The sequence below is a fragment of the Echinops telfairi genome, unplaced genomic scaffold, assembly GCF_000313985.2.
Source record: "Echinops telfairi isolate 266 unplaced genomic scaffold, ASM31398v2 ScPeMD7_2010;HRSCAF=2546, whole genome shotgun sequence".
Taxonomy (NCBI): domain Eukaryota; kingdom Metazoa; phylum Chordata; class Mammalia; order Afrosoricida; family Tenrecidae; genus Echinops; species Echinops telfairi.
In genome coordinates, this window is record NW_022105908.1 from 22,838,900 (window position 1) to 22,852,334 (window position 13,435).

At 52.7% G+C, this 13,435-nt stretch overlaps 1 protein-coding gene across 2 annotated transcripts in view; it reads left to right on the forward strand.

Annotated features, from left to right (window-relative positions):
• WSCD1 (WSC domain containing 1) overlaps nt 1–6,711 on the forward strand; it is a 45,860-nt gene extending 39,149 nt beyond the window's left edge. For both annotated transcript variants that reach the window (XM_045293421.1, XM_004716149.2), the window contains 2 exons: nt 823–1,023; nt 2,596–6,711. In XM_045293421.1, coding sequence (XP_045149356.1) covers nt 823–1,023; nt 2,596–2,948 — 554 coding nt within the window. In that variant the 3' untranslated portion in view covers nt 2,949–6,711. The remainder of the gene's footprint in view (nt 1–822; nt 1,024–2,595) is intronic.
• The last annotated feature ends 6,724 nt before the right edge of the window (nt 6,712–13,435 follow it).

The following is a 13,435-nucleotide window of genomic DNA, read 5'->3' on the forward strand; positions in this document are numbered from 1 at the left end:
ATGGATGGATGGATGGATGGATGGATGGATGGATGGATGGAGGGAGCATGGCCTTTTCAGCCAGTGGTCATTTGGGTTCTGGGTCCTCAGTACTGCACAAGGGACCCAGGAAGGGAACAGGAAAGGCTCTGTTCATAGAAACTGGGCCCTGAGTTCCACAGGAGCAACTGAGACACTAGCCAGACCAGTTCTGGGGTCTAAAGTGGAGAACCGCTTCATAGTCACATGCGAGGCGAGACCCTGCTCTGGTACCATGACATAAGACCAGATGGTGGGGCTCTAGCCCTGAGCCTGATGATGGGGATCTCAAGCCCACTGTGGGGAAGTGGGTAGGAGGTTGACACAGCCATGCAGACAGCTGTGGTGCTGTCACCATGGTGCCATGAGATCTTGGGCAAGTCACATGCCCACCCTGACCTTCAGTCTCTTCATCTAGCTCTGACTACAGCTGTGGTTATTTTTGAGGCTCATGGGACATGATGCCTGTGGAAATGACCCCAGCATCCACCTCTCAAGTGTCTGTACAGGTAACATGGTTAGGCTTTCTGTTCCTGGCTTCCAGAAGTCTACAGGAGGCTCCTCGTCTCCTTCCTACTGGGAATACGCCCTCTGAAATGCCTCCTACTGTCACTTCCTCTTGGGCAGGGCTCACTCCTGCCGGGCCCTCCCTCCATGATGGGCCATGAAGGGCCCATCATAAACCCCTACTAGTGGCTCTCCCTCATTGCTGGTTAGCACTCAGACCTGTCCGCTACCCTGGGAGCAGAGGCCCCACCCATGGGCATCTTCCTCCAGAGGGCCCTCGCTGTTTCTCATGGGCAGGGTTCAAGGGCGAGAAGGACCATTGGCGGAGCCGGCGCACCATCTGCGTGAAGACCCACGAGAGTGGCAGGAGGGAGATCGAGATGTTTGACTCTGCCATCCTGCTCATCCGGAACCCCTATAGGTCTCTGGTGGCTGAGTTCAATAGGAAATGTGCCGGGCACTTGGGCTACGCAGCTGACCGTAACTGGAAGAGCAAAGGTAAGGGGGTACTGTGGGGGTGGTGTGTTGTGTGTGTCTCATCATTGCAGTGGGGTGGAGGGATATGCTGTGGGGATCCAGGACTAATCCAGTGCCTTCTGACACCGTGGCTCACTGCGGCCCTTCCTGCGCTCATAGAACTTGGGTGGCTGCTAGATGGTAGGCTGAGATCCACTCAGCCACTCTGGCGGTGCAGCTCACCTCCTCCCCACCCCTCCCCACCTGCCCAGGTTCTACAGCTCCTTCCTATCTCTGTGGAAGCACAAGAGCTTTAGATACGGGTGGGCCTGGGTTTTAACCCCCAGCTACCTGTAGGCCCTGGGTCCTCATTCATAGAATCAGACAGTCATCTCAGTAGGTCAATAACCTAGCTTTTGTGGGAGCTTCTGTGTCCATGACCAGCACCCCAGGTGTGAGCACGTGCTTAAAATGCTAGTGGAGCCCCTAGGTGGTACACATGGGGAAGGTGCTCAGCCAGTAACTAACCTAAAGGCTGGAAATTGAAGGCCACCCAGGACGTCTCTGTAGTAAGACTGGTGATTTATTTCCCAAAGAATCGGCTACTGGAGAACCCGTGGTACCCCTTTCTCAGCTGTCCCACTCGGGGGTCACCAGGAGGCAGCTGGTTCTGGTTAGTGTTTGTTTCTCACGTGTGTCCTGCTGGGGACTTGCCATCACTGCTACTCTGCAGCTGACAAAGTAGAGGCAGGGAGCGCTTAGCCATTGACTTGTCCCAAGGTGGCCTGCCTGGTGTGTGACTGAGCCTGGACTCCAGCGCCGATGTTCTGATCCTCCATGGTCCCCACTCAGACAGTCTTCTTTCAGTCGGTCTGCTTCAAACTTGGGGGCGGGAGGCTTCCTGTGTGCCAGGCACCCAGACAAGGCTCAGAGGACACACACACCCCACACACACCCCCACACCCCCGTAAAGAAGGCACGGTCTCGGCCCCCAGGCACTCTAGCGCTTTTTCCTTTCTGGCGATGAGGAACGGTAGCGATGAGGACTGCCTGATAGCTGATGCAGAAACAGATGTGTCCGAAAGAAAGCTCAGCCCAGGCCGGCTTGGTGGGGAGGGAGAGGAAGCCGAGGGACAGCCTCGAGGCTGGGCAGGTTGCTTCTCCTGGTTCTGGAACAGCAGAGGCAGCTAGGTACCCTCAGCCAGCTTCCCAGGCCCCCCTTTCCCATCACCTGCAGCCCTCTCCTGTCTCCCTTGCCGACTCCCCTTCAGAAGAAGCTCTATAAACCCATGGACGGGGCTCACCCCCCGACCAACCAGCAGACCTGGGCTTGTAGTGTCTCCTCTGCCTATGAGCCACTGGCTCCCACACAAGGTGCATAGTTCTTCTGCAACTTCTGTTTTCTCATCATAAAAACAAGGTTAAAGACCGCCCTTTTATGCTACCGTAGTGTGTTAGGGGCTGGGGGACGGAGGTGGTTTCAAGGCGTGATCGCCTGGCCTTTCTTCCGAGTCACAGCTGGGTGCGTCTGGACCACAGACAGGAGAAACCCCCCTCTGGCCGCAGCTGCGGTCCCTCTCTTGACCTCCGCCCCCCCTCTCCCCGCCCCCACAGAGTGGCCGGACTTCGTTCACAGCTACGCGTCCTGGTGGTCGTCGCACGTGCTGGACTGGCTCAAGTACGGCAAGCGGCTGCTGGTGGTGCACTACGAGGAGCTGCGCGGCAGCCTGGTGCCCACGCTGCGGGAGATGGTGGCCTTCCTCAACGTGACGGTGAGCGAGGAGCGCCTGCTGTGCGTGGAGAGCAACAAGGAGGGCAGCTTCCGGCGCCGCGGCCGGCGCCCCCACGACCCCGAGCTCTTCACGCCCGAGATGAAGGGCATGATCAACGGCTACATCCGGACAGTGGACCAGGCCCTGCGGGACCACCACGGGGCGGGGCTGCCCAGAGAGTACGTGCCCAGATGATAGGTGCCCCGCCCCGCCCCTGCCAGGACGGCGCCACCGCACAGGCCCTGCGCATGGCGAGAGGCTTGGGGACCCGGAGCAGTGTCGGAGCAGTCCCGATGGAGGGCGCGCTGTGCCCGCGCGGCCTGAGATAACGCTCAACTCCACACACGCAGACACGCTTCACACCCAGAGCGCGGGTGGGCACAGGGGGACGCGTTGCCCGTGCTCAGGATGCCCGTGTAGGCACAGCTCAGCCACGCACAAAGGGTGTTGTGCCCGAACACTGAGTGAGACCCACCCTTGGACTCAGTGCCATGCCGCGGAGACATGTACGCAGAGAGGCCTCAGGGACCTCAGATCTGCAGGAGAACTGGGGGGCCCTGGGCTGGTGGGCCTCAGCTCTGAGCAGCAGGGACAGTTGGGCTGGAGGTGGGGCTGCTGCTGGCCTGGGTGGCCCCATCTGTGTCTGGCACCCATAAATGTGTGCAGCGTGGCCTTTGCAGGCCTGCCTCCCCTTCTTTGTGGTGGGGCTGACAGCACCACGGCAGAGGGGTCCCCCCACTCATACCCCCACCTCAGGCTGGCTGTATGTTACATGTTCTGTGCACACACACCCAAACCCCTCCCACTTGCCCTACATGGGCATTCCCTTAAATGGGCTTTTCTTGCTGGGCTTTTTCTCAGACCATCCCCAGAAAATCTGGGGTTCATGCTAAGCCCCGCAAGTAGGATGAGGAGGTGGTCAGTGGAACAGTAGGGTAGGGACCAGGGCTTGAAGGGAACCCCTGAAGTCAAGGGGCTTCTCCAACAGCAAGAGGAGTCTCGGGGGTGGGCATGGGAGACTGCCATGGAGAGATGCTTCAGGGATCATTGCACCTGCTTGCACCTCCCCCCCACCCATGTCAATAGGCCCCTCTCTGAGGGGATCCCATGATGACCCTGCAAAGAGCCAGGCTGCTCATGAGGAAGTGGGTCCCCTTACCACCCATCCACATAACCCCCAGAGACCACTCCACTGTTTCCAGTCACTGTTGTGTTGACACGTGGTCTGTTAGCCACACCCTGTCTCTCTGTGAGGCCCACATCTTTCCCACCATCCACCAGACCCTCCAGCCTCTGAGAGGAAGGCCATCACAGTGGCTCGAAGTATCTATAGACATTACCCAACGAGGGAGGTGGAAAGGGGGGATGAAGGAGGGAGAACCGCATCAGCTAATGCTCGGGGGCCTGGAAATCCTTGGGTTTGAGAAATGGTGGGGACTTGACTGTACTGCACTTGTGTCCTCTTCGGAGGAGGGGAAGGAGAAGGGTGGGGCTGGAGCCAGGGTTGAGCAAGGGGCTCTGTCCTTCCAGCTATGTAGCACTCAAACCAGGTGGGGTGATGGTATAGTAACCATCTCAGGCCACTCAGGTCTCCATCGGTCTAGGATACAGAAATAAGGCCATCGAAACCAGGTGGCCTGCTGACTTCTGAGAGGATAGGGAGGTGGACAGCCCTTCAGGCCTCTGAATTCTTCAAGTCTGGAGTAACCTTGGCTGAGCCCTTGGTCCTGACCTGGAAGGACCAGCCTCAAGGAGACCCACCAGCCTGAGCCAAGCAGCTTTGAGAGGGGAGGATGGAATAAATGGTTTGGGGAACCTCTACCCATCTCCACCCTGGCCCAGGGAGGACTGCCAAGGTGCAGCCCGCTGGGGCCACCCTTTGTCGGGCAGAGCCTCCCCAACCTTCCCTCTATCAGCGAGTGGGTTTGAGCAGGTGGCCTCCTGGGGGCCTCCAGGTCTCCACTGAGATGCCCCCAGACCCACACTGATGTTGAAGCTGTGCTTGTCCCTCCCGTGGCCTCACTAAGATTAATGGTGGTAACACTGGGGTCTTTGTAGATGTTCATTGGTGCTGGCCAACTCCATGGTCAGGGAGGTCCCTGGGAGGGAGGGCCATTGGGGGACCATCCAGGAATCCCACACTTCCTTGAAAGGGGTGGGGGCAGGAACAATGCCACCCCCATCTCGGAGCAAACCCTAGAATCTCTAAAGAGCAAACATTGTGTTGACGCAGAATGGGGAATTCAGCCTCCCCCCAAGACTGGTCCCCTGGCTTTGGCCCTTGTTCCCTGGGCTCCTGAAGGATCTTCAGGGAAGTAGAATCAGAAGATGTGGAAGTTGGGAGTGTGATTGGAGGACCAGTCAGGACAGCAGCCTGGGTGTGACCTCTTGGGCTTCCCCTGCCACCCCGGGAGTGAGAGAGATGGGTAGATGGACCCATAGGTCACTGCCACCAGGTACTTAGAGTCCTCATCTCCCTCCTGATGAAATGTCGCCTGCTCCAATGGCCTGGTGCTGTGTGCACGCTAGGACTGCAGATGAGCAGAAGGCGCTTGGCACTCATCCAGGGCTCAGTGAGTCACTTGGCTCCCGGGCTGGGTGGTCCAAGAAGATGCAGATGCCCCGCCTGGTGTTGCTGGTTTGCAGCACCCTTCATCCCAGGTCTTCCTCTGTAGACGGTCTTGCCAGAAATTCAGAAAGGACAGGTCCAGGGATCCTTCTCTTACTTAGGCCTCATTTGTAGCGCTCAGCAATGAGGACGCGATTGTTTAGCGTCTATGGATCTGTATTTAGGGAAGAAGTGCAAGCGATGCACTGGGAGCCAATTGGAAGCGAGCAGGAAGGCCTGACTGACCGTGGATTCTGTCTTGGATTGCCAGGCTGTAGAGGTCAAACAAACCTGGGTGAAAACACCATTTCCACGAGTTCATCTCCCGAGTGGGTCTATTTGGAAACTATAAAACAAAATCTTTTAAAAAATGAACCACTTGATAATTCCGGTGATGTGTCAGTGAGAGAGAAGAATAGACAGGCTTCCGAATCCTGGGAAGAAGCTGCTTAATTATGTGAGCATCTCATAATGAAGTCTCGCTACTAAAATTAGATGTGGAAGGCATGAATATGTGATCATGTTTGCACACCGGTATGCATCCTTTCCCCCCTTAAGAGTAGCAGGAGCTGCTTCGTCTTTAGGGTCCCCCGAGAGGCAACCAGGGAAGTACTGAGGTTGATCTTGGAGCACAGGTTGGGTTTTTTTTAACCGGAACCCCCTTGGAGAAGTATGAGCAGGCCTGTTTCCAAAGTGGCTTATTTGGGTTTGGAGAGAAGCTGATTGGTCAGACTCTTCTGGGTCAACACTTGGTATGGGGTGAGTCAGACTGAATGAGGTAGGGAGCAGAGTGCAGGGGGCAACATGTAGGGCCGACAGAGGCTGACTGGGTGGTGGTGCCCACTTTGTGATCTTAGACAACCACTTTGCTCTGTCTAATCCCAGGTTCCCATCATTCACATGAAGGATGTCCTGGATACTGGTGAGTCCGTTCCCAGCATCCATTCCCCCGTCTCCATTCCCAGCAGCCCTGGTCATCTGTTTGAGGATTTATATGATCTAGGGGGCAAAGTCAAGACTGGAACACCTGGCCCCATCTCAGTCAGCACATTGCATTTCCCCAGAATAGTGATTGGTTCTGGCCTGAACATGTGATCTGAGCCTGCGCAGAGCATGCTGGGCAAAGAGGCTGGTGTTAATCCCCTTGCTAGATGTGAAAGAGGGTCTTGATGATGACCCATGACAAGGAGCCACTCTCAGTTTGAATCTCTGCCATTGAAGTCAAGAAGCAGAAAGCAACAGGCCCCTTGGTGGCATCATTTCATGACAAGATCTTATCTTTCTCACAGCTGGCTCTATCTCGCCATCTTTTTGGTTACAGGAGCCAATAAATCTCCCTTCTGGTTTAAACTAGTTTGAGTTGGATTTTCTGTTGCTTGCCATCCCGAGCATTGTGTAAATGGCTTGGAAGGCCCCTGGGGTGGGGGTGGGGGTGGGGGCTCAGACACTCTGTGTCCATGGCTGCTGTTGAAAAGCTTGAATCTCAGGCTAGCATGAGCAGCTGTGTCTTTCCTGGCAGAACTGGGAAGTTGCTACTTCCAGGCACACAGCTGGGTGTGAACTCTTCCAAGGGAAGTTGTGTTCAGTCAGGTAGGACAAATGGCATTTTTACGACATGGTGAGGTCACCCAGACATCCTTAGAAAAGATGCCTTTCTGGATGCTAGCCCAAGCCATCCGTTATCTCACTGAATCCTCAATCAACCCTTTGATGTGGCTATAGTTTTCTCTACCTGCGTTAGTCCAGGTAGACCAGAGAAATAAATCCAGCGAGACACTCATATGTGTGTAATAGGGAACTTTATAGCAAAGAGCAATTGTACATTAAGGAAACAGCCCAGCCCAGTCCAGACCAAGTCCATAAATCTGATATTAGCCCACATGTCTGATACCAATCTGTAAATTCCTCTTCCGACTCACGCAACACATGCAATGACACCGATGGTAGGAAGATCACAGGCCAGTGGGTGGAAAGTCTTGTGGATCCAGTGGTGGTGGAAGGATCTCAGCACTGGCATGGGTCTCCACATGGCTCCTCCAGCCCCAGGGCCCTGGCTCCATCAGTGTGTCTCCATGTGTCTTGTCAGGAGGAAGACGAAGCGGAGAGAGTGTGTCACTGGCCTCCAGGGAGTTACTCTTTTCCATTGCGCCTCTAAAATGAGATCATCAAGCTGCGACCTGGTTGACAGGCTAGACTCCACCCCCATAACCTATTTAACAAGTTGACCCGAAATTATGTAACCACCACACCACCTGGCAGGGAAGAGGACTGAGGCAGCCATGTGCAACGAGTGCAAAGTCTGATGCGCTTTGAATTCCCCAGAGCTCTCGTGGGGAAGATGCAAGGAAAGAATACTTCGGTGTGATACTTCAATTAGTATATCAGAGCCCCCACCTCCACCCCCACCCCAGGGGCCTTCCAAGGTGAGATCCCCTTCCAGGCATGTTTGAGTAGCAGTTGGTGACCAGTGTCCAGCATTCCTCACGTATCCACATGGTATGGTTAGTTTCCAAAGACCAGGCCATGATGGGAAAAATGAGCCTTATGCAAAAAATGGAGGATAACCACATCTGATGAGAAAATGGAGGATGATTATATCGTGACAGGATGGCCAAACTATTGAGAACTATGACCCAGCTACATGGACACATTGGCTGACCCATCATAGCCAGGGCTGCCCTCATTTCATACCTCGGTGTTGATTACTTCCAGATGCATCCCTTTAGTGAGGAAAATATTCAGGTAGCAGAGTTTCACTATTGTCATAATGGTGAGATGTTGGGTGATGTGATAGTCCCTAAGTGAGGAGTAAGTATATAAATTTCCTAGGGCTACCATAACAAAGCATCATGAACATTGAACCTTAAAACATAGAAATGTATTCCTTTTCATTCCAGAGTCCAAAACCACGGGGTTGGTTCTTTCTGGAGGTTTTGAGAGAGACTCCATTCCACCTTTCTCTCCCCTGGCTCCTGCGGTTTCCAGTATTCCAGTATTCCTTCGCTTGCAGACACGTTGCTCCAAGTTCTACCCTCATCTTCACTGGTTCCCTTCTGTGTCTCTCTCGCTCTTTATGTCTTTTATAAGGACATCAGTGATTCGATTTAGGACCCAACCTAATCCAAGACGATATCATCCCAAGTTTCCTACCTTAATTACATCTGCAAAGACTCTTATTCTAGATAAGGTCACATTCTGAGGTTCCAAGCGGACACAATTTAGCCCACTACAGAGAGTAAACTGCCTTCGAAAGAGGGTAGGTATGATTAACCACACAGCTTTGGGTTTGCTGAGTGGTTCATGCAGGTTTGGGGCAGAGTGGAATTGCTACCATTAGAAGAGAGGTGGAGCAGTGGTACTGAGAGTTCTCATCTAGCCTTCCCTCTATAATCCTTCTGTGTGAGGGAAAGACTAGGTATGTTAGTCTGGGTAGACCAGAGAAACAAATTCATAGACACTCCTATGTGTGTTATAGAGAACTTTATATCAAAGCGTAATTGTCTATTAAGAAAACACTCCAGCCCAGTCCAGATCAAGTCCATTAAGGCCAATATTAGCCCATATGTCCAATACCAATCTATAAATTCCTCTTCAGACACATGAAACACATACAATAATGCCGAATGCAGGAAGATCACAGACAAGTGGGTAGAAAGTCTAACGGATCCAATGGCAGTGGAAGGATCTCAGTGCTGGCAGGGGTCTCCATGTGGCTTCCCCAGCTCCTGGGCTCCAGGACAGCTCCGTGTGTCTTGTCCACAGGAATGTCTTGCAGGAAGTTGTTGATCTCCTTAGAGCCTCCAAATGAGGTCATCAAGGTGTGACCTGATTGACAGGCTAAACTCCACCCCTTCCCTCTTAATACTCAAATTGACAACAGATTATGGAACTACCGCACTGGGCTTTCTACTTCTGTAAAGAGTTATAGCCTGAGAAACCCACAGGGCAATTCTACCCTGCCCTATAGGGTGGCTGTGTATTGGAATCCTCTGGATGGCAGTGAGTTCGATCAAGTGTTATGCCAGTTGTATGTTTTCTTGTACATGGGATTGCTGTGAGTCAGAACTGGTTCAACAGCACCTGAGAACAACAAGTTCTTAACAAGTATAAGAGCAGCAAGTCCATGATACATGTGAGGTACAAGAGGAGATAGGGTATGTGTTCTTTATCTTCAAGGGAATGCCCCTCTCTTACCTGTCATGACAGAGCTTTGTACGATATGTAGAGCCAGTGGTCCCAGGCTTCCCAGGGCATCTAGGTAAGCCTACCCCTCCACAGTCGTCCCTGTGGTGACTGAACATGGATGTGGCCCAGGACTTCCAGAAAGTACTTCCACACGAACCCTGCAAAAATCCAGTCTCTGCCATGGGAACTGTGAGCCAATCCACCCTAGAAAACTGACAGAGTTACTGATAATTAAAAAAAGAGAGAAGATTCTTGACATTACAAATAAAAAACCGTTCTAGTTGATGCAGCCAGTGTCAGCATATGCTGAACACATGAACTCTCTCTCCGGAGTCTGTGGTGACAGCTCCGTGCCTTGAAGCTGGGGCGAGCTACAGGGAACAACGCCACATTTTGTTCTCACAAGTTGCCTGGCTCCAAAGATGTCAGTACATGTGCACACAAACAGCGTTCTTTCCATTTGGGGAGAGAGGAAAGGTGGGTTCCTGCGATCGAGTTGCCCAAATTTCAGCCCCTTTATTTTACAAGCAAGAGAAGGGATGGGCAGAGAGAGGAAGGGTCTCCTAGGAGGTCCTGTTGTGAGGACGAGGGGCAGGCTCTTTCCACTTCAATCGCTTGATTGTCCCTCTCCTGCTTCCATAGGACTCATCAGGAAGTGGCCACCCGGGAAGCACGTGTGCACATCCAGCTCCTTTAGAAGCAGCTTCGTTAATGCCGCTGCTAATCTGCCACCAAAGAAGTAGCCCTTTCAAAGGAGATGGACCATAACGTGCCATTCGATAGCAGGCCCGAGCCACCATTGTCCCAAGCAGCTGAAGGGTTTTGTAATCCAAGATCCTGATGGGCAAGTGCCTTTGGGGGCCCTGCGCCCACCTGTGTGTCTATGTTCACAAGCACAGGTGCGTGCAGGGGCTGTTGAAAGGCATCTTGCTCTGAGTCCCATGCCAACCATCCTGAAAATTACCAGTGAGCTTTGGCGTCAGCTTTGGCGTCAACTCACTTGACTAATTCTCCCTCCCTGAGTCAGAGCTACCACATGCGTGACATAGAATCTACTCCCTCTTTGGAAGGCATGTAGTGTGTGGTTGAGAGGAAGCCCAAGAAAGAGGAACAGTGATACTGGGCACAGGTCATTTCCCTCCTGCCCACCCTGTGCCAGTGTCTGTCAGAGCCACCTGACTCATCACTCACTCCCTCATTGCCATCGAGTCAATGCTGACCACTAGTGAGCTCAGAGGACCGGCTGGAACTGTCCCTGGGAGTTTCTGAGACTCTTAACTATTTACGGGAGTAGGAAGCCCCATCTTTCTCCCTGGGAGAGGCTAGTGGTTTTGAACTTCAGACCTTGTGGATCGCAGCCCAACCTGTAACTACTAGGCTACCAGGTCTCCCTTACCCGACCCGACTCTTGGCGATCCCATGTGTGTTAGAGTAGAGCTGGGCTTTCATGGTTGATAACTTGCAAGTGGGTTTCCAGGATTTTCTCCTGAAGTGACTCAAACTTCCAACCTCTCAGTTAGCAGCTAAATGTGAGCTGTGCCACCAACGGACGCCCAGCCGCAGCCTTCAGCCATCGAGGTTGCATCCTGGAACTCACACCTCTACAAGATCACCGGTATTGGTTTCCCACAAATCCCTGCCTCTTCTTTCTACTGAGAAGAAGGTTCCTGGGGCTCTAAATTCAGCTCAGCAGGACACGGACAAGGCAGGACAACTCTGGCCAGACCTCCTAATGGGATGACCCACTTTATGGGCCCACCCAAGTCACGAGGCCTCTCTGTCTCCCGTGAAACTTGCTCTCAAAATCACCCATCAGTCCCCCCGCTCCCCCCAGGCATCCCCTACTCCATGGCCACATTAACCTCCATCAGATAATGAAGGGCTTGGCTTGCCAAGAGAGACCTTAAATGTCACCTCTCTGCCTCCCAATACGTCTTTGAATGGCACCGGCTCTAATGAGATGTTCAAATATAGAAAACAGAACGACTCCTCGCCCTCGTTCTGCCATTTATTCAACCAGAGTGATCCGACTGCACCACTACATTACTTATCATTTCCACCTGACCTTGGGGGGTGGCGTGTAATCTTTAAGGAAACTATCCATTTAATCTCCCCTTGCCTTATTAACATTTAATTACCACGACACGTTTCCAGTTGTACAAAGGATGTTAGGATTATAATTCAATTTATCCCTCAAACGGCCCAGTAGCCAAGGGCAGTGGGGCCAGCTCGGGCACCACCACGTTCTGATCAAGGAGGTGTCTGGGCCTGGGTTGGCCGCCTGCTTCCTTCAAACACAGAGCAGAATTTCTTCCAAGGGTGGCTGCCCAGTTCTGAGCAAGACCCTCCTCCCATCCTCCTCAGTCACTCTCTGGCCAGTGGTTGTTGCTCAGGGCCAGCCCCAGCCCCAGACACAGGGCCAGGAAGAGGACATTTGATAAACAGGGTGATGGAAACCCTTCAGATCCAAGAGCTGCACTGGCTGGTGGATGCTGTAAGCACAATGCTTTCGACAGGTGTTAGGCTGAATAGAACAATGGATGGATGCAAGGAAGCCAGGGACACTCGTCTGTTTTCACTCCTTTAAAGAACCACGCTCTGAGGGAGGAGCCCTGGTAGTGTAGTGGTTAGACGTTGGGGCTGCTAACCACAAGGTCAGCAGTTTGAAACCACCAGGTGCTCTTCAGGAGAAAGACGAGGCTTTCTACTCCTGGGAAAAGTCGCATCCGGCTCTAGCGGTGACTCTACCACATTTTCTCATAAACAACTCATTTTGACGTCTGTTGCTTGACTCAAGGAGTCCCTGGATGGTGCAAACAGTGACGCAGTCAGGTACTAACGTACAGGCTGGGATCTGAGCCTAGCCAGAGGCACTTCGCAAGAAAAACCTGGTAACGACTTCCAAAAGGCCACAGCCGTGGAGACGTGCTGATAAGCTCCCATGGTCACCCTGTGTCAAGGGCACCACATTGGTATCCCCGAATCACAGTCCCCATAACCTTCTCAGCCGGCGGATCCACAGTCCTAGGGTTTAACTGGCCCAGCAGAGCCTCTTGGAAGGCACGATTCTGATTGGACCTTCCCCCACCCCGCAAGCAAGGCTCCTCAGTGAGAAGAAGGCCAGTGTATTCCTGAGAGAACTTCTCGGCTGCCGTCCACTGATCCGGGAAAGAAAACCGAAGCAAACTCGCTGCCACCGAGTTGATGCCGACGGGCGAGAACCGCCCCGTGAGTTTCTGAGATTAATTCTTTACGGGGGAGACAGCCCTGGCTTTCTCCCTCAGGGTGGCCGGTAGTTTCAAACCGCTGACCTTTTGATTAGCAGCCCAACACATCACCACTCTCCCACCAGGGCTCCTACTGATGGTAAAGACATGTTAAAACATGTGTGTCTTATGTGTATGAACAGGTACCCTGTTTCCCCGCGACTAGTAAGTGTTAACAATACAAGGGGGCTCCAAAAAATGCCTGAAGAAAATCCCATTATATTTTCATGCCATTTCCCCACAACCTTTTTGAAGCCCCCTCACGTTGTTAAAATTAATATTAAAATGACAGCCAAAATTAAGAGGGAAATTGTGCACCTAATCAAATCAATGCTTAATTTGTCTGTGTTGCTTCCTTGTCCTTTTTCATATGCTAATTTCCTTTCTTACCCAAATGTACTAATGTACTACTTAGAATTCTGCTTTCTTCTTCATTTAACATTATATCATGAATATTTTCCCTTAAGGTTTCTTTTTTCCTGTTTTAAAAAACTAGTCTCCGTTTACTATACTTTCCTCATAGGCCCCAGCATGGGGTGAGTAGTGAGACCCCGCCCACTGCCATGCAGTGGATTCCGACTCACAGCGACCTTATGAGACGGAGTAGAACTGTCCCTGTGGGA